This window comes from Diceros bicornis, chromosome 28 (genome assembly GCF_020826845.1).
Source record: "Diceros bicornis minor isolate mBicDic1 chromosome 28, mDicBic1.mat.cur, whole genome shotgun sequence".
NCBI classification, from domain to species: Eukaryota; Metazoa; Chordata; class Mammalia; order Perissodactyla; family Rhinocerotidae; genus Diceros; species Diceros bicornis.
Genome location: NC_080767.1, coordinates 36578096 through 36598849, shown reverse-complemented (window position 1 = coordinate 36598849; position 20754 = coordinate 36578096). Strand labels below are relative to the sequence as shown.

At 48.2% G+C, this 20754-nt stretch overlaps 1 protein-coding gene across 2 annotated transcripts in view; it reads left to right on the top strand.

Annotated features, from left to right (window-relative positions):
- Positions 1 to 17187, top strand: part of KYAT1 (kynurenine aminotransferase 1) — a 37071-nt gene extending 19884 nt beyond the window's left edge. Inside the window, exons 1-14 of one of the 2 annotated variants that reach the window (XM_058524235.1) lie at positions 5070 to 5208; positions 5424 to 5586; positions 8491 to 8549; positions 10735 to 10882; positions 12759 to 12908; positions 12981 to 13067; positions 13310 to 13438; positions 14694 to 14814; positions 15159 to 15235; positions 15365 to 15454; positions 15565 to 15751; positions 15827 to 15906; positions 16443 to 16529; positions 16626 to 17187. In XM_058524235.1, coding sequence (XP_058380218.1) covers positions 5476 to 5586; positions 8491 to 8549; positions 10735 to 10882; positions 12759 to 12908; positions 12981 to 13067; positions 13310 to 13438; positions 14694 to 14814; positions 15159 to 15235; positions 15365 to 15454; positions 15565 to 15751; positions 15827 to 15906; positions 16443 to 16529; positions 16626 to 16691 — 1392 coding nt within the window. In that variant the 5' untranslated portion in view covers positions 5070 to 5208; positions 5424 to 5475 and the 3' untranslated portion in view covers positions 16692 to 17187. Of the gene's footprint in view, positions 1 to 5069; positions 5209 to 5423; positions 5587 to 8490; positions 8550 to 10734; positions 10883 to 12758; positions 12909 to 12980; positions 13068 to 13309; positions 13439 to 14693; positions 14815 to 15158; positions 15236 to 15364; positions 15455 to 15564; positions 15752 to 15826; positions 15907 to 16442; positions 16530 to 16625 lie in introns of those variants that run through there. The other variant, XM_058524236.1, reaches the window with a different exon arrangement.
- The last annotated feature ends 3567 nt before the right edge of the window (positions 17188 to 20754 follow it).

Genomic DNA, 20754 nt, shown 5'->3' with positions numbered 1-20754 from the left:
CCAAGAAGAAATGGAGAATCTGAATAGACCAATCACAAGTAAAGAGATTGAAATAGTAATCAAAAACCTCCCAAAAAATAAAAGTCCAGGACCAGATGGCTTCTCCAGTGAATTTTACCAAACATTCAAAGAAGATTTAATACCCATCCTCCTCAAACTATTCCAAAAAATAGAGGAAGATGGAACACTTCCTGAATCATTCTATGAGGCCAACATCACCCTGATACCGAAACCAGACAAAGACAATACAAAGAAAGAAAATTACAGGCCAATATCGCTGATGAACATTGATGCAAAAATCCTCAACAAAATATTGGCAAACCGAATACAACAATATATTAAAAAGATCATACACCATGATCAAGTGGGATTTATACCAGAGACGCAGGGATGGTTCAACATCCGCAAATCAATCAACGTGATACATCACATCAACAAAACAAAGAATAAAAACCACATGATCGTCTCAATAGACGCAGAGAAGGCATTTGACAAGATACAACATCCATTTATGATAAAAACTCTCAATAAAATGGGAATAGAAGGAAAGTACCTCAACATAATAAAGGCCATATATGACAAACCCACAGCTAACATCATACTCAACGGGGAAAGACTGAAAGCCATTCCTCTGAGAACAGGAACGAGGCAGGGCTGCCCACTCTCACCACTCCTGTTCAACATAGTACTGGAGGTTTTGGCCAGAGCAATTAGGCAAGAAAAAGGAATAAAAGGAATCCAAATAGGTAACGAAGAAGTGAAACTCTCACTATTTGCAGATGACATGATTGTATATATAGAAAACCCTAAAGAATCTGTTGGAAAACTGTTAGAAACAATCAACAACTACAGCAAAGTTGCAGGGTACAAAATCAATCTACAAAAATCAGTTGCATTTCTATATGCTAATAATGAACTAACAGAAAGAGAGCTCAAAAAGATAATACCATTTACAATTGCATCAAAAAGAATAAAATACCTAGGAATAAATCTTACCAAGGAGGTGAAGGACCTATACAATGAGAACTACAAGACATTATTGAGGGAAATCCACGATGACATAAAGAAATGGAAAGATATCCCATGCACGTGGATTGGAAGAATAAACATAGTTAAAATGTCTATATTACCTAAAGCAATCTACAGATTCAATGCAATCCCAATCAGAATCCCAATGACATTCTTCACAGAAATAGAAAAAAGAATACTAAAATTTATATGGGGCAACAAAAGACCCCGAATAGCTAAAGAAATCCTAAAGAAAAAGAACAAAGCAGGAGGCATCACAATTCCTGACTTCAAAACATACTACAAAGCAATAGTAATCAAAACAGCATGGTACTGGTACAAAAACAGACACACAGATCAATGGAACAGAATTGAAAGCCCAGAAATAAAACCACACATATACGGACAGCTAATTTTCGACAAAGGTGCTAAGGACATGCAATGGAGAAAGGAAAGTCTCTTCAATAAATGGTGTTGGGAAAACTGGACAGCCACATGCAAAAGAATGAAAGTGGACCATGTGCTATCGCCATTCACAAAAATTAACTCAAAATGGATCAAAGACCTGAAGGTGAGACCTGAAACTATAAAACTCATAGAAGAAAATATAGGCAACACACTATTTGACATTGGTTTTAAAGGAATCTTTTCGGATGACATGCCTACCCAAACTAGGGAAACTAAAGAAAAAATAAACAAGTGGGACTTTATCAGACTAAAGAGCTTTTATAAGACAAATGAAACCAGAATCAAGATGAACAAACAACCAACCAGCTGGGAGAGAATATTTGCAAAATATACATCTGACAAGGGGTTGATCTCCATAATATATAAAGAACTCACACAATTGAACAACAAAAAAACAAACAACCCGATCAAAAAATGGGCAGAGGAAATGAACAGACACTTCTCCAAGGAAGATATACAGATGGCCAATAGGCACATGAAAAGATGCTCAACATCACTAATCATCAGGGAAATGCAAATCAAAACACCACTAAGATACCACCTCACGCCCGTTAGAATGGCTATAATCACCAAGACAAAAAACAACAAATGTTGGAGAGGATGTGGAGAAACAGGAACCCTCATACACAGCTGGTGGGAATGCAAATTGGTGCAGCCTCTATGGAAAACGGTATGGAGATTCCTCAAAGAATTAAAAATAGAGATGCCCTATGATCCAGCCATCCCACTACTGGGAATCTATCCAACGCACCTGAAATCAACAATCCAAAGAGGCTTATGCACCCCTATGTTCATTGCAGCATTATTCACCATAGCCAGGAAGTGGAAGCAACCTAAGTGTCCCTCGACTGATGATTGGATTAAGAAAATGTGGTATATATATACAATGGAATACTACTCAGCCATAAAAAAAGACAAAATCGTCCCATTTGCAACAACATGGATGGGCCTGGAGCGTATTATGTTAAGTGAAATAAGCCAGAAAGAGAAAGACAAACACTGTATGATCTCACTCATATGTGGAATATAAACCAACACATGGACAGAGAAAACTGGACTGTGGTTACCCGGGAAGTGGGGGTGGGGGGTGGGCACAAGGGGTGAAGGGAGTCATATATGGGGTGATGGACAAACAAAAATGTACAACCCAAAATTTCACAATGTTAGAAACCATTAAAACATCAATAAAAAAAAAAAAATGGGCAAAAGACCTGAACAGACATTTCTCCAAAGAAGATATACAGATGGCCAACAGACACATGAAAAGATGTTCAAAATCATTAACTATCAGGGAAATGCAAATCAAAACTACAATGAGATCTCACCTCATGCCCATCAGAATGGCTATAATTAACAAGACAGGAAACAACGTTGGAGAGGGTGTGGAGAGAAGGGAACTCTCATACACTGCTGGTGGGAGTGCAAACTGGTGCAGCCACTATGGAAAACAGTATGGAGATTCCTCAAAAAATCAAGGATAGAACTACCATATGATCCAGCTATTCCACTGTTGGGTATTTACCCAAAGAACTTGAAAACACCAATTTGTAAAGGTACATGCACCCCTGTGTTCATTGCAGCGTTATTCACAATAGCCAAGACTTGGAAGCAACCTAAGTGCCCATCAAGGGATGAATGGATAAAGAAGATGTGGTATCTATACACAATGGAATACTACTCAGCCATAAGAAACAATGAAATCCAGCCATTTGTGACAACATGGATGGACATTGAGGGTGCAGTGCAAAGTGAAATAAGTCAGAGGGAGAAGGTCAAATACCGCATGATTTCCTTCATTAAGTAGTAGATAATAACAACAATAAACAAACACATAGGGACAGAGATTGGATTGGTGGTTACCAGAGGGGAAGGGGGGAGGGAGGAGGGTGAAAGGGATAATTCGGTACATGTGTGTGGTGATGGGTTGTAATTAGTATTTTGGTGGTGAACATGATGTAATCTATGCAGAAATAGGAGTATAATGATGTACACCTGAAATTTTTACAATGTTATAAACCAATGTTACTGCAATAAACAAAAAATTAAAAATAAATAAATAAATAAATAAAGTGTACTATTCGGTGGTTTTTAGTATATTCACATTTGTGCAACTGTCACCACAATCTAATTCTAGAACATTTTTATCATGCCAATAAGATACCACGAACCCATTAGTAGTCATTTGCCATTCCCACCTCCCCACCCCTACTCCCAGCCCAAGGCAATCAGTCATCTACTCTCTGTCTCTGTAGATTTGCCTATTTCATATAAATGGCATCATATAATTGTGGTCTTTTAGGACTGGCTTCTTTTACTTAGGCTAATGTTTTCAAGGTTCATCCATGTTGCGGCATAGGTCAGTACTTCATTCCTTCTTATTGTTGAATGATATTCCACTGTATGGATTTAAACATTTTGTTTATCAATTGATGTCCATCAACTGATGGACCCTTAGGTTGTTTCCACTTTGGGGCTGTTAGGAATAATGCAGCTATGAACATTCATGGACCAGTTTTTGTGTGGACATCTGTTTTTGTCTCTCTTGGATATATACTTAGGAGTGAAATTGCTGGGTTGTATGGTGACTCTATGTTTAACATTTTGAAGAACTTCTAGAATGTTTTCCACAGCAGCTGCACCATTTTACATTCCCAGAAACAATATACAAGGGTTCCAATTTCTCAACATCCTTGAAACACTTGTAATTATCTGTCTTATTTGTTACAGCCATCCTAGTGTATATGAAGTGGTATCTTAATATGGCATTTCCCTGATGACTAATGATGTTGAGCATCTTTTCACTGGCTTATTGGCCATTTATATATCTTCTTTGGAGAAATTCAGATTTATGATTTGCAAATATTTTCTCCCATACCGTGGGTTGTCTTTTCACTTCCTTGATGATATCCTTTGAAGCACAAAAATTGTTAATTTTGATGAAGTTCAGTATATCTGTTTTTTCTTTTGTTGCTTGTGCTTTTAGTATTGTATCTAAGCAACCATATTCTAACTCAAGATCACAAAGATTACTCCTGTTTTCTTCTAGGAGTTTTATAGTTTTAGCTCTTACATTTAGGTCTGTGATCCACTTTGAGTTAATTTTTGTGTATGGTGTGAAGTAGGGATCCAAATTCATTCTTTTGCATGTGGATATCCAGTTCTCCCAGCACTATTTGTTGAGAAAACTGTTCTTTCCTCATTGAATTTTCTTGGCACCTTTGTCAAATAATTGACCATAAATGTGAGAGTTTATTTCTGGACTCTCAAGTCTATTCCATTGATTTATATGTCTATCCGTATTCCAGTACCACACTTTCTTGGTGCCTATAGCTTTTTAGTAAGCTTTGAAATTGTGCAATGAGTCCTCCAACGGTTTTCTTCTCTTTCAAGGCATTCACTTTTTTATATATGTCTATTAAGTTCTTTTAATCTATAGTGCCCTGGACCTTTTTATCCCTTGTACTTTATTTGTTGAAGAGGTAGGGTCGTTTGTTCTATAGGGCTTCCATCAGTCTGAATTTGTTGATTGCATCTCTGTGGTGTCATTAACATGTTCTTTTGTCCCTTTATTTTAGTAATCCTGAGGCATGATCTGACTTAGATTTGGTTTTAGCACAGGAATAATTTGCAGGCGTTGTGTGTTTTCAGAGTCACAACATGATGTAGGGTTGACTCTCTCCGTGATGTTAGGGGCCATCCATGATCTTCGCCTGGATCATTTTTTCATTAGAGGTGATTTACATTTTGAAAAGGTCACTCTGGTTGCTGGTGGGGGGAGCGGGTTACAGGGGGTTTTGAGGACTGAGGGATAATTATGCAACAAAGTACTTGTGGCCGTGGCTGGCACACAGTGACCATTCAATAAAATTAGCCCTTGTTATTGTTGTTATTAGAGCTGTGCGGGGTGGGGCACCCAGGTCCTGGGCTCAGAGCCATTTTCTGGCTAGGCCCTTCTCCTCTCTCCTCCTCTGCCTCTGGAGGAGGAATCATCAGTGGCCCATGGCTCTGGAAGGCATGTTCAGGAACGTGGCAGCTGTCAATTGGCACCTGGTGAGGCCGCTCCAGGGAAGGAAGACCGGAACTTCGCTCACCAGGTGCTTGCACCAGACTGTAAGTGTTCTAACCCCAGGCGCTCTGCCCCCTGAGTGAACCAGGGCTCCTGGGATCTGGCTTGGTCCTGGATTCAAAGCTGTGCGTGAGCCTCCTCTTTCAGGAAGCCTTCCTTGACTGCAGCCTGGATGTAGGCCCCTCCCTTACCCTTGCCTCTAATCTAGAACTTGTATCCCTGCATCTGAATAGTCGGCCTGGTGGTGCTGCCTCCTCCTCATCCCCTGTGCCCAGCCCAGTGTTTGGTACACAGTTGGTACTCAGTGAATGTTGGCTGAATGAATACATATGCATAAGCTCAAGAACAGTCACCTTCCTCACTGCTCCAAGTACTGTGTGACATACTTAAAGGTCACTTCTTTGAGCACCCCAAGTTTCTGGGATCGCTCCCTTATTTGTATCTCCTTCCTAAACTCATTCAACTCCATTTGCCTCCTTTGTTCTCTCTCTCTATGCCCCTGTACCCCTCTACTCCTTCCCCCACCCCAACCCTCGTCAAACGTCCCTCAGTCCACTTCTATCCTCCCTCCCCACTCCCACCCCAACTCATCTTTGCTTTATTTATTTTTTCAATGTGATGCATCCACAATTCAAAAATAATTCCTTACCTCATTGAATACACGATGCCATCAATTGTGAGATGCACTGTTATTTTATGGACTAGTAAGAGGGGAAATGCCAGTTAAATTCATACTATAGATCATAAGACACATCTGAATTCAGAGAAAGAGCAATGGGAAACAATGCACATATCAGAATCGATCAAATATGGTTATGATCTCTGTCCAAAATATTTGGAAACATAGAAAAGCACATGCATGCAGCTAAATCACCTATAATTCCACCACTCAGGGAGAACTTAACATTTTAGATATATTTTCTTCCAGACTTTTTTTTTTTCTATTCATATATGGTCATAGAAAAAATTGTATGTGTACTGATGTATATTAGGATATATTTTTTATGATTAAAATATAATCATATTGTATACAGTATTTTATAGCCTGTTTTGTTGATATCAGTATATCACATTGATAAATATTCTTCTAAAATGTATGGGCCGGCCCTGTGGCTTAGCGGTTAGGTGCGCGCGCTCCGCTGCTGGTGGCCCGGGTTCGGATCCTAGGTGCGCACGGACGCACCGCTTCTCCAGCCATGCTGAGGCCGTGTCCCACGTACAGCAACTAGAAGGATGCACAGCTATGACAGACAACTATCTACTGGGGCTTTGGGGGAAAAAATAAATAAATAAATAAATAAAATTAAAATGTGATTTTCTCCCACATTTTTCTTTCCTGAGGAAGATGGTCCCGGAGCTAACATCTGTGCCACTCCTCCTCTATTTTGTATGTGGGATGCCACCACAGCATGGCTTGACGAGCAGTGTGTAGGTCACTGCCCAGGATCTGAACACACAAACCCCAGGCCGCCAAAGAGGAGCGCCCTAACTTAACCAGTACACCACTGGGCCAGCCCCTCCCACATTTTTGAATCATAAAAATAAAACACTTATTTTAGAAACTTTGGAAAATAAGAAAATTATAAGGAAGAAAAAAGATTTGTTAACCAACCAACCAAAGGTCATCACCGTTAACTCACATTTTGGTGATAACATGATTTTCCCTGGCAAAGATCACACTCAATTTAAATTATTTTGATGTGTACTGAGTGCCAGGCCTGGTGATAGTGTCAGGGATTCAGTGAGGGGACAGGGCTGCCAACGTTGGCAGAGGGCCTACGAGGTGCCAGGCCCCAGGCTGGCACTCTGCACATTGCTTACAGCAGCAGGACCCCAGGCTGCAGAAGAACCGGGCCCCTATACGGACGGTCTCCAGGCCCTTCTCCAGGGCAGGGCCTGGCGCTAGGAGCCCTGCTGTTGCCGCCACCTTGACCAGGGTCCTGTCCAGCTCCTCCTCCAACCTTGGGCAGGTCCCTGAACCTCTCTGAGTCTCAGTGTCTTCATCTCTCGCTGGGGGTCATCAGCGGCTCTAAGAGGGGTGCTGCGGGGACTGAGCCAGATCATGAGAAACAGGAAGGGCTCAGGAGTAGCCACAGCAAGTGGCTGAGGAGAACGTTAGAGCCCTGGCTCCGCCACCTGCCAGCCATCTGAGACTCACACCTGCAGGACCAAAGCTCCCAGAGACCGAGAAGCCCGTGCTCCCATTATACTGATGAGGAGACTGAGGCCAAGAGGAGCTGAATCACCCTTCCAATGTCACCCTGCCTCAGGCCTGGCCAGTGTTTGCACACCTGTGGATGAGAGGGAAGCTAGCCTGGAAGGAACATAGAGGAGGGGAGGGGCCAGCTGGCAGGAGGGTCCCTGAGCCCCCTAGGACTGAGCAAGTGTCCCCTTCCCCTGAGTCAGAACGTGATCTCATCTCAAACAGGCCTGAGTCTGAGTGTGTTTGCTGTGTGACCTTGAACACGTCACTCCCCTCACCCCCCTCCTCCATTTTCTCATCTATAAAATGGGCCCAGCCAGGGCGTTCTGAGAAGTAAGTGGAAGAGCTTAGCAAGACCTCTGTAAAGGGAAGCTGCTGCCGTCACTGTGCCATGATCCTTCCCCTGCTCCCTCCGCCTCCTCCCTCCTCTGGCTCCTCCTCCTCGGCCTTCAGCCCTGGGTCGAACTTGAACCTGACGAAATCCGGGCTGTTTCAGGACATTTGGAGCCCGGGCTGGCAGGGGCCCAAGTCGAGGCTGGTGGGATGAGGAGGAGCTAGGCGCGGGGGCTGACAGGGACGGGTGCCGGTGAGGCGGGCTGGAGCCTGCCCTGCTACTTAGGAGCGCTGATCTCCGCCTCCTCCCTGGGAGCGGACAGGGCGGGACCGCCGTCAGAAAGTAGCTGTCTCCCAGTGCAGGGGAGGCTGCTGGGCCTCCAGCTCTGACTTACCACTTCTCTGTCTCCAGCTCACCATGGCCAAACGGCTGCAGGCTCGAAGGCTGGACGGGATCGACCACAATCCCTGGTGAGGCGGGCAGGGCTGGGGAGGTGCGAGGGTGTCCCGTCGGGCACAGGGGCAGGACGGGGCTAGCAGTCTCTGGGTTTGCAGGGTCTCAGTGGTACCCAGGGTGGCCGTAGTACTCGAACTGTGAGATCTGCAGCCACAGCCCACAATAAGTGAGACCTGAAGCAGCAGGCTTGGGTTCGAACCTCAGCCTCGCTCTGCTTGGCTGTGGCGCTGGGGCTGATGACACACCTGCTCTGAGCCTTAGCCCCTAGCTGTAAAATGGAGATAATTATGTTCCCCTTGAAGGGCCTTGGGAGGATAAGGTGACATACTATATGATAGCGATAGCCATTACCCAGGCACCAGGCTGAGGGCTTTTATTTTATTCCACACGTAGTACAGAGTAAGGTAAGCTAAGAAGGTAAGACACAGGCAGCTCTCCACAGACATTTGCAGAGGTTAACATCTTTCCGTCATTAACTCGTTTAAACACGAAAGGTGTACGTGCCCGTTGTTACTAGTACTATGATGGATGCAGTGGGAAGATGTGTCAGAAAGATTTAATGATCTTTCCACTCCCCCCCCACCCCCGCCTTTGGCCAGGAGCACAGACACCTCTACACTTTAAAAAAAAATTGTTGGCCTTTGTTTTTACAAAAAATGGGACCATTTTTTCTTTCAAACCCCCGTCATGTACAGCTCTGTGTTTTGCAAAGATCTTCCACCACCATCTTCTCCTTCAATGTTCCACAGCCTTTGGGACAGAGGGAACGAGGCCCAAAGACCCTATAGAATCCAGCTGCTCTCTAGGCTGTGCCTCTGGAGTCCTGATCCTCTGGCTGCCGCCCTCTGTCCTCTCTGTGAGGAGGCTGAGCAGCCTTGTGGCCCATTTTGCAGATAAGGTAAAGTCCAGCTCAGGGGGGAGACAAGGAGAGGGGCTGGGAGAGGCAGCAAGAATCTGTCCTGACTCACAGACCTGGCAGACCCTCAAACTCATCAACCCCCATTGTACAGAGGGGAAGACCGAGGCCAGGAGAGGCTAAGTCTCATGCAAAGGCAGGGGAGAGCAGGAGCTGGCCTGGGAAGAATGCATGGGACAGGAGGGGAATGCCAGGAGGGATAAGGGCCGTGAGAGTCAAGGCAAAGGAGAGTGGTGGCCTAAGGATCAGGACCCTAGAGCCCCTACCTAGAGGACAGTCAGTCTCTACAGGGCATTTGAGCCTGGTTCCCCTATCCCAACCACCATGAGACGTCCACCACCTGATTTTGCATCTCAGCTCTGCCATTAGCTGCTGTGTGACTCTGCACAGGCCACTGGCCTCTCTGAGCCTCCGCAACTGTGTGTCTTCAGACACATTGTGGAGCTCTGGGGAGAAAATGACCAATTTTAGACATAATGATATTTATTGTTATGCAAATTGTTATGCCAAGCCTGACTCCTCTGCCCCTGAACCAACCTGGAACCACATACCAGCCCTTCACCCCGCATCTCAGCCTCTCTCCCAGTTTCCCTGAAAAGTTGGCCAGCAGGCACGGCCAGAAGGAAGGTTGCTGGGGGCCAGAGGTGGCAGATGGCAGGGCTGGTGGGGCCCAGTCTGTCCAGGGTAAGGGTCGAGAGCATGAACTCCGCTCCAGACAGATGTGGCATCAAAGGCTGGCTGTGCCATGTGCTAACTGGGGGCCCTTGGACAGGTCACCCTGAACCTCATCTTCTCCATTCCTGTTGTGGCTGAGGAACAGGACGTGCCCACAGACTATCAGAAGGTCATGTGAGCACACATGTCGAACTGTGGTGTTGATAAATGCATTAATGGGTCAGGAAATCCACTTAGAGGGTCTCAATAAGTATTTCTAAACAGAGTAGGACAGGATAGGAGATGCTGCAGTAGGTCACACTGGAAGGATACCGCTGATTCCCTGTTTGTCTCCCCAGGGTTTGGGATGTGCAGATGACGGACCATGGTCAAAACAGTTGGGAAGCCCCTGGGCTGAGATGAACAATTGGCACAGTGCCTGGCCCACCTCATCCCAAAGTGTGGGACCGGCTACGAGCCCCACACAGATCTTCAGGCCAGGGCGGATGCTAGCTGTCCAGTTGTTCCAGAATGAGCCCAGTGCATTGCTCACTTCACCCTGGAAGCAGGCGGAAGTCCAGGTCGGGGTGGAGGGGTGGGCCAGTGCCGACTCTCCATTTGTCTCCCAGGGTGGAGTTCACCAGGCAGGCCAGTGATTATGATGCTGTGAACTTGGGCCAAGGCTTCCCCGACTTCCCACCCCCAGCCTTCGCCGTGGAAGCCTTTCAGCACGCCGTCAGCGGGGACTTCATGCTCAACCAGTACACCCAGGCATTTGTGAGTCAACCAGCCCCTCCTGGGGCCCCTGGAGGAGGAAGGGGCAGGCCTTTCTGGGCACAGGCCCACCTGAGTGTTAGGGTTCAGGGGCAGAGCCCAGGGAATTCAGTCTGGCCACAGTTCAGTGTTCACTGAGTGTCTCCTGTGTTCTAGGCCCTGGGACAGCTCATGGTCTAGTGGGAAAAGCAGACAACAAAACAAAACAAAAGCAGAAAACAAAGGCAGTTGATACACTGTGTTGGAGGAAGATGGGGTTCTATGGGAGCAAGAAGGAGGGAATGAAACCTGGGAAATCAGGGAAGGCTTCCTGAAGGAGGGGACACCGAAGCTGAGCCCTGAAAGACAGCAGCTGATTGATTTGACTCTAAATGTAAACTCTTTCTGCAAAGGGTCAGAGTGAATATTTGCCAGCCCCTGGAGTAGAGCTCTCGTTCCTAAACTTCGATGTGCATGAGAATTGCCTGGAGGGAAGTTCCTTCCAGTTCCACCATCTGCAGATAACCACTGCCAGCAGTTTGCTGCTTTGCTGAGAGTGTTTAGACTTTTTAACTTTGAACTTTTTAAAATACTTATATAAATACCATCCCCCCCCACACACACACACATGCACATACCTACATGTGAGATTTGTGTTTTTTAATACAAATGGACTCATACTATAAATAATCTTCTGTAACTTGTTTATTGCACTAGACAGCATGTCCTGGACAACTTTCTGTGTCAGAATTCACTACATAATGTGTCATGGTCATCTTTCAATGTCAAAATAGCCTTGTGCTTTTTTAGTCGCTGCATAGTATTCCATGCCTAGATGTGCTGGAATTTATTTCACCGGTCCTGTACTGATGGACTGGTTTAGATATCTCACTATTATAAACAATGCCACAGTGAATATCTCTGTGTGTACATCTTTGTACACATATGTGAGTGTTTCTCTTTGCATACATATGTGAGTGTTTCTTCTTCCCTAGAAGTAAAACTAGAGAATCAAATGTTGTAAGCATTTAAACAAGTAATGGATATTGTCAAATTGCCCTCCAGCAAGGTTTACTCACATTCCCACCAAACTGATCTCAAAGCTGGCAGGAAAGTTCTTTTCATATGCTGGTTGGACATCAGCACTTTTTCTTTCAAGACTTACCTCATTTTTTTGTTTGAGTGTATGTCTTTGTCTTGTTGCTTTGTAAGAGCTCTTTATGTATTAAATATCTTACCTCTTTCTCTTATGTCTTTTAACTTTGCTCATGGTATATTTTGCTGTACAGAGATTTTTAATTTTTCTGTGATCAAATCTGGTTTAGTGAACGATTTAGTTAAGTTCTAGATCTTAGGTATCAGTCACTTGGCTTAGCCCTGAGTGTTTTATAAGTGTCCTCAGTAAACAAGAATATGAATCCAGCCTTCCTCTCAAAGTAGGGTGCTTCCAAAGCTGCAACAAAAGCCCTATTCCTGCCCTTCAACTGTGTGTGACCTTGGGCAAGTCATTTCCTTTCTCTGGGTCTCTATTTTTCTACCTGTCAAATGGTGGGGATCAACTAATACTTCTCTAGCAAGGCTGCTGGGAGGATCAGATGGCACGAATGTGCTTCTTCAACTTAAAGGGAGGTGTTTCAAATGTGGAGCTGCTCCTACTCCAGGGCTCTGCTGGGCTGTGCTCCATGAAGGCAGGTACTCTCTCTGGTTCACCAAATCCCAGCCCTTGGCTCTGGGCCTGGCACAGAACAGGCTCCAGGGCAAGTCTGACAGAGGAAATGAAAGAACTCACCCCACAGGAGTTGACTTTGCCCCAGGCCTGCTGCTGGAAAGTGCTAGAATTGCCTGGATGCCACTAAGCAGGAGGGTGGGATCAGGTGGCTGATCCCCACTGTCCTGGCAGGGTTACCCACCACTGACAAAGGTCCTGGCCAGTTTCTTTGGGAAGCTGCTGGGACAGGAGTTAGAGCCGCTCAAGAACGTGCTGGTGACCGTGGGTGCCTACGGAGCCCTGTTCACAGCCTTCCAGGCCCTGGTGGATGAAGGAGACGAGGTGAGGCACGGGCTGGGTGGAGGTGAGGGGTCACAGTGGTGCTGACCCCAGCTAATCTGACCTTTGTAACAGGTCATCATCATCGAGCCCTTTTTCGACTGTTATGAGCCCATGACATTGATGGCGGGGGGTCATCCTGTGTTTGTGTCCCTGAAGCCGGTGAGCATGCTGGTTGGGGCGTGGGTGGGCTGCGGGGTCTAAGGAGTGTGCTACATTGGCCCCTGGGAGATGGGAAGGAAGGAAGGAAGTGAAGGAAGCCAGTTCCTCCAGGATGGGGGAGGGGTGTCCAGAGCCCCAGGGACGAGAGGGTGGGGACAGATGCCTGGGGAGCAGAGGGGCAAATCCCTAGCATTGAATGTGGGTAGGTAAGTATTGCCATCCCCTCCCACCTCCTCTTCCAGACCCCCACCCGGGATGGGGAACTGGATTCCTGCACCAACTGGCAGCTGGACCCTACGGAGCTGGCCAGCAAATTCACATCTCGCACCAAAGCCCTGGTCCTCAACACACCCAGCAACCCACTAGGAAAGGTACCTGAGAGACTCCCTTCCATGGACCCCTCCAGACTGGGTTCAAATCCCTGTTCTGTTACTGTTATACTGCCTTGGGGCCTCAGTTTCTTCATCTGTGAAGTGGGAGAGCTACCTGCAATGAGCTCTGAGGACGGAGGCTCCCAGAAGTCCTAGTGACAGGGCAGGAATCCCCAGGGAAGGCATCAGGGCTGGGGTGGTGGAGCGGGCTGGGTGCCTCCATTACTTCCCACAACCCTGGGACAGTGACTTCACCTCTCGGAGGGTTTTCTCATCTGTAAAATGGGCACGTGAAGAACCCTTGTAAAGGAAAACCCCATCCATGTTTCTTCTTCTCTCTCACACCACTACACACTCACGACACTTCTGGCACCAGATATGGGGGGTTTCCCCCACACCAAGTGATTCTCTGACACCAGCTGGGTGACCTACAATTTAAGACAATTCAGTCCTGACACTGTCTGCCTGGAGACAGTGCCAGATCCCGCAGGCTAAGGGCTCCGTCTCTCAGGGCTGCCCCCACCCCACTTCACATGCTGTCCAGGTTGTCACCTGTGCTTCTCTCCTGGGGCTGTGAATCTGAGCTTCCTACAACCCCATAGTCGGGTTCGATTAATTTGCTAGAGCGGCTCACAGAACTCAGAGAAACACTTACTTACATTGACCAGTTTATTAAAGGACACAGATGAGCAGCCTGATGAAGAGACACACAGGGTGAGGTCTGGGAGGGTCCTGAGCGCAGGAGCTCCTGTCCCTGTGGAGTTGGGCTGCGTCACCGCCCAGTACGTGGATGTGTTCACCAACCTGGAAGCTCTCTGAACCCTATACTGTTGGGACTGTTATGGAGGCTTCCTCACATGTGCGTCATCAATCAGAACTCCGTTTCCGGGGTCCCTCTTCCTCTCTGGAGGATGGGGGTGGGGCTGAAAATTTCAAACTTCTAAGCATGGCTTTGGTCTTTCTGGTGACCAGCCCCCATCCAGGAGCCATTCAGGAGCCCACCCAGAGTCACCTCATTAGAACAGAAGATGCCCCGAGTGCTGTTATCACTTAGGAATTTACAAGGGTTTTAGGAGCTCTGTGCTGGGAACCCGGGGCAGAGACCAATGCATGTATTTTCCATTATCTCACACCAACCTCACAGGGTCAACATGGGGATTCCATAGGATAAGGCAGGAAAGCCCTTAGCACCAGGTTTGGCCCGATCCTGTCATCTGTCTGAGCAGGCCTCTCTGTTTGGGGACGGTCCCCGCAGGTGTTCTCCAGGGCGGAACTGGAGCTGGTGGCCAGCCTGTGCCAGCAGCATGACGTGGTCTGCATCAGCGACGAAGTCTACCAGTGGCTGGTCTACGATGGGTACCAGCACATCAGCATTGGTAAGCCGAGCCGGCCAGGGTGCCTGCATTCCCCTGGGCATTTGTGGCAGGGTCTTGAGGCCAATCTGGGAGTCAGCACAGGCCTGGTGATTGGGACAGAGGGGTCTGGACCCACACAGGTCATGTGACCTGGGGCAGTGACTTCAAAGACCTCTCGGAACAGGGGAACACAATGGCACCTGCCTCCCGGGGTTGCCATGAGGATGAGCTGAAATAAGTCCTGTAAACAGCTTAGCACCCAGCAGAGTGAGGGTATTGAGAGCCTGAGTGCCCGCCAGGGCCCAGCCACCACCCCTCCCTGCCCTTCCCCCATCTCAGCGGCTGCTCTCTTTGACTTTGGGCAGCCAGCCTCCCTGGCATGTGGGACCGCACCCTGACCATTGGCAGTGCTGGCAAGGCCTTTAGCGCCACTGGCTGGAAGGTGAGTTGATGAGGGTGGGGGTAACCCCTCCCTGCTATGATCCTTGGCAAGCGAGGTCGGCCTGGGAATTAAGAACGCGTTTGGCCAGGCCCTGAAGGGCCTCACCCCCTCCCTGTGTCCCTGGTCCAGGTGGGCTGGGTCCTGGGCCCGGACAGTCTCATGCAGCACCTGCGCACCGTGCACCAGAACTCTGTCTTTCACTGTCCCACGCAGGCCCAGGTGAGGAGGGGCAGGGGACCCCTCCGGGGGAGAGCGGGGGGGACACAGAAGAGCCCAGGCTGGCTCCGGGGTCAGGCCAGGCCTGACTGCTTGTCCCTCCGCCCTCCCAGGCCGCAGTAGCCTGGAGTTTCGAGCGGGAGCAGCTGCACTTCGGCCAACCCAGCAGCTACTTTGTGCAGTTCCTTCAGGCCACACAGCGCAGCCGCGACCACGTGATTAGAAGCCTGCAGTCCGTGGGCCTGAGGCCCATCGTCCCGCAGGGCAGCTACTTCGTCATCACAGACATCTCGGACTTCAGTGAGTGGGACTGGCTGGGCCGGGCAGGGTACGGGGGGCTGGAGGCCCAGGGCTCAGCTTGGCCTCTGCCCCCAGAGAGCAAGATGCCTGACCTGCCTGGTGCTGTGGATGAGCCCTACGACAGACGCTTCATCAAGTGGATGAGCAAGAACAAGGTAGGCTGGGCCTCTGCCAGGGCCCCGAGTGAATGGTGTTACAGGTTGTGCACTGCTCAAGAGTGCCCGACCAAGGGGCTGTTGGGCCAAACTCCAGCCCAGCGTCTGCCATGAGCCCTGGTACAGGGTTGCATCCATTTCAAGCAATGAGGAGCCTATTTTTATTTGCATGTGGGCTGGCAGGAATTCCTGCCCTCTCAGGGCCTCGAGGGGTCTTCCCATCTGTACAGTGAGGAGCTGGCCCGTTAATTCTGATCCATCCAGCTCAGAGCTGTGATTCTGAGGCTTATTTCTTCGCTGGCTCTGCACTGACGTGCCACATAATTGTCCTCTCTTGGCCCCCATCTCTCCTCTGTACACAAGGAGGGACTTGAAATGATGCTCTGGGATTCTTTTCCTCTGGCCTTGACACAGCACGGGGAGGTGCTGCATGGAAGCTTACTTTCCCTCCCCCCATCGTGGAGCCTCTCTGTCCCCCGGAGCTGAGACCTGCTGGGCTGTGGGGCTGTGTTGAAACAGGCTTTCCTCCTCCCCAGGGCTTGGTGGCGATCCCGGTCTCCATCTTCTACAGTGAGCCACATCGCAGGCTCTTTGACCATTATATCCGCTTCTGTTTTGTGAAGGTAAAGGGAAGGCTGGGGGAGGGCAGGCCTCCCCAAGTTTCCCGAGGCGCACTGGGGGTGTGGGGAGAGGGGTAGCACCCATCTGTGTTGGTGCAGGATGAATCCACACTCCAGGCCATGGATGAGAAGCTACAGAAGTGGAGGGATGAGCTCAGGCCCTGACGTCGCCACTCGGCCCTGCCCCACCTGGTCCTGCACGCTCTGCAGGGTTCTGTGCTTATCCGGGTCTTAGCCATTCCCAGGTTAGGGGTAGATGGTCCTGGTGGACCCCTTCTGTGTGACACAAATGTCCCCAGGGAAGAACCCCCCTTCTTGATCTAAGGGGAGTCAAGAGCACCTCTCCATGGTGCCTATATTCCTGTCACCGAGGTGAGGAGGCCTGACCTGGGCCTCTCCCTTCCCCTTCCCAGGTTGGGTCAGAGGGTCTTGGGTCCCCTCTGGCCTCCCGAGGCTTGACTGGCACTCAGTGGGCAGAGTCCGACAGTGTGTACTGGCCTGGAGTCCCCGCCCTGGCCCCAGCCCTGCGCTAGCCCTAGCCAAGGCTCAGGCATCCCTCCCTTTCCTTATCTAATCTTGGCCTTGGAAGTTGCCTTTAGCCTTGAGTCCTCTAGCCAGTACTTTTTGCCCACAATAAAATTTTATCTTATTCAAACTCTTACTAGCTGCTTCTCTCTGCTTTATACTTGGGTGCTGCCTGATGATGGGGAAGTGGTCAGAACAGAAGGCACCTCAGTGAACCTCAGATCCCAGCCCCTCTTTGTACAAATATGTTTTGTGGAGTAAAATTGAGACCCAGAGAAGGGCAAGGACTTGAGACTTCTCCCAAGTCACACCATTAGTTAATGGTAAAGCCAGGCCTAGAACCCAGGGCTCAAATGGTCTGTGTTACTGGTGGGGTGTGTGTGTGTGTGTGTGTGTGGACTTGGGGGCCTCAGTTGAGTGTCGGACAGGGGAGACACAGACAGGGGTCAGAATGCAGGCCAGGAGAGTCCAGATGACATAATGAGACACAAGGGGAGGAAGATAGCTCTTGGATGCCTGTCATCTCATTAAACAACCCTCTGAGACTGGACTTATTATCTCCATTTTACAAGTGAGGCAACACTTGGGAGGGGAGGTGACTTGCCCAAGGCCATCCAGCTGGCAAAGGTAGAGTGAGATTTGACCCCGGGGGTGGGTGTCCCACTGGAAAGCAATGGCAGCTCCTGAATTCTCTTGCTCATATCATATATTAAATTGGGGGAGCTGATGGCAAGATATGGTAAAATAAAGTATATTTGGTCTTTGTCTCTGGTTCCTGGCACAGAGCTCCTAACACCCTTGGAATTTCCTGAGTGATAGGAGTATCTTCTGTTATTCATAACAAGCCCCTTTGACCATGTGATTAGAAGGTCAGAACTTTCAGCTCCAATCCCAGGCCCCCAGGGAGGGGAAAGGGACTGGCCATTGAGCTCAGTCACACGGCCAATGAGTTCATCAATCATGCGTGTGTAACAAAACCCCACGGAAAAACCCCGAATCAGTGAGGCTCAAGGAGCTTCTGGGTTGGTGAACACCAGGATGTGCTGGGAGGGCAGTGCATCCGGAGAGGGCATGGAAGCTCTGCACTCCATCCCCCAAGACCTTACTCTTGGGGGATGTACCTCTCCCATGTGGCCGTTCCTGTGTTGTACCCTTTATAATAAAACTGTAATTGTAAGTATAGCACTTTCCTGAGTGCTGTCAATCGTTTCAGTGAATTATTGAACCTGAGAGGGATCGTGGACATGCCTGAATTTATAGTCACCAGGTAGAAATGGGGGTAGCCTGGGGGCCCCACTTGCTGCTGGCATCTGAAGTGGGGGGCAATCTTGTGGGACTCAGCCCTTAACCTATGGGTCCTGCGCCAACTCTGGGTAGTTATTGTCGGAATTGAATTGAAGTGTAGGACGCTCACTTGGTGTCAGAGAATTGCTGTTGGAAAGTATTTGGTGCTGTGGCCTAGGACACTTTCCTCCCTCCCCTTCCAAACCATGACCTGGTACTACAACCACTGTTCCAAAGTCAAGATTGTGAAACAAAATACCAGCGGCTCAGTCTTGGAGCCCCTTTGCCTTACTAAAGATAGCCTGACAGGAAGAAAGTCCTCCATGCGGTAAACCCATCCCACAGATTTTTTGGGTAGAACCACCCTGACCAAAGGTGCTATGTCTCATGAACCAATCCAGAATCTGCCCATCACTCAAATCTGTGATTCCACAGAGGTTCCAGATCTTAGACTGAGTAACCTCAGCCAGCCGGAGATGGTAGATCTTCCCTTAGATGCATGAATGACTTTGGCTTCTCATTCAGATGGGGGAGGGGAGAATGGTGAAATAAACACAACCCCTGTAATGTTAAAACGTGTTGAATCAGAAATTAATTTCCCCTCTACCAGGTTCTAAGCTCCAGATCAGTATCTGCTTTTGCTTACCATTGTGTCCCGGGTGGTTAGCACAGGGAGTTCCCACCTCAGAATGGGTCCTGCTCAATAAATATTTGTTGATTCAGTGAATATTGGCTCAAATTTATTAATTTAAAAAAGAAACGTTGTCTTATTCATTGCTGGCAGGAATGCAAACTGGTATAACCACTTTGGAAGACTGTTTGGGAGTTTTTTACAAAGCTAAACATAGTCTTACTGTAGGATCCAGCAATCAGGCTCCTAGCTGTTTATCCAAATGAGTTGAAAATTCATGTCCACATAAAAACCTGCACAGGAATGTTTATAGCAGCTTTATTCATAATTCCCAAAAACTGGACGCAACCAAATGTCCTTCAAAAGGTGAGTGGAGGGGCCGGCCCAGTGGCTTAGTGGTTAAGTGCGTGCGCTCCGCTACTGGCGCCCAGGTTCGGATTCCGGGCGCCCGCCGACGCACTGCTTCTCCGGCCATGCTGAGGCCGCGTCCCACATACAGCAACTAGAAGGATGTACAACTATGACATACAACTATCTGCTGGGGCCTTGGGGGAAAAAGGAGGAGGATTAGCAATAGATGTTAGCTCAGAGCCGGTCTTCCTCAGCAAAAAGAGGAGGATTAGCATGGATGTTAGCTCAGGGCTGATCTTCCTCATAAAAAAAAAAAAAAAAGGTGAGTGGATAAACAAACTGTGGCATAGCCATACAATGAAATAGTACCCAGCAATAAAAAGAAATTAGCAGGCCAGCCCCCGTGGCGTAATGGTTAACTGCACGCGCCCTGCTGCTGGAGCTCGGGTTTGGATCCCAGGCATGCACCAAGGAACCGCTTGTCAGGCCATGCTGTAGCGGCCTCCCATATAAAGTGTAGGAAGATAGGCACAGATGTTAGCCCAGGGCCAGTCTTCCTCAGCAACAAGAAGAGGATTGGCATGGATGTTAGCTCAAGGCTGATCTTCCTCACATAAATAAATAAATAAATAAATAAATACATACATACATACATACATACATACATACATACATACATACAAAATAATCTCAGAACGAATAAAGAAATTAGCTATCAAGTCACAGGAAGACATGGAGGAAACTTAAATGCATATTGCTTAATGAAAGAAGGGAGTCTGAAAAGGCTACATACTGATTTCCGACAATATGACATTCTGGAAAAGGAAAAACTATAGAGACAGTAAAAAAGATCAGTGGTTGCCAGGGGCTTGGAGGAGGGTAGATGGAGCACAGAGGGTCTTAGGGCAGCGAAATTATTTCGTGTGATACTGTAATGGTAAATACATGGCATTCTGCATGTGTCAAAACCCACAGAATGTACAACACACAAAGTGAACCCTAATGTCAACTACGGTTAATTTATTTAGTTGATAATGTATCAATATTGGTTCATCAGCTGTAACAAATGTACACACTGACACTAGGGGAAAGGGAGCAGGGAAGAGGCGTTATATGGGAACTCTCTGTGCTATCTGATCGATTTTCAGTAAACCTAAATCTGCTCTAAAAAACAAAGTCTGTTAAAAGAGGAAATGAACGAATCTGTAAAAGAACTGGATTAAATTATCTCCAAGGTCATTTCCAGCTCTGAATCACACTCCACACTTTATACAGGGTCCCCATGTATAAAACCAAACTGAGGTTTGAGTGTCGCGCTCCTCCGGACGGCTCTCGAGTCGTCCAGGACAGCACCCAAAGTGCTGCCCATTCTGCCACGAGGCGGGCGACGAGCCCCGCTCACCCGGCGCCGGCGCTCCCCACCCGCTGCGCCCAGCC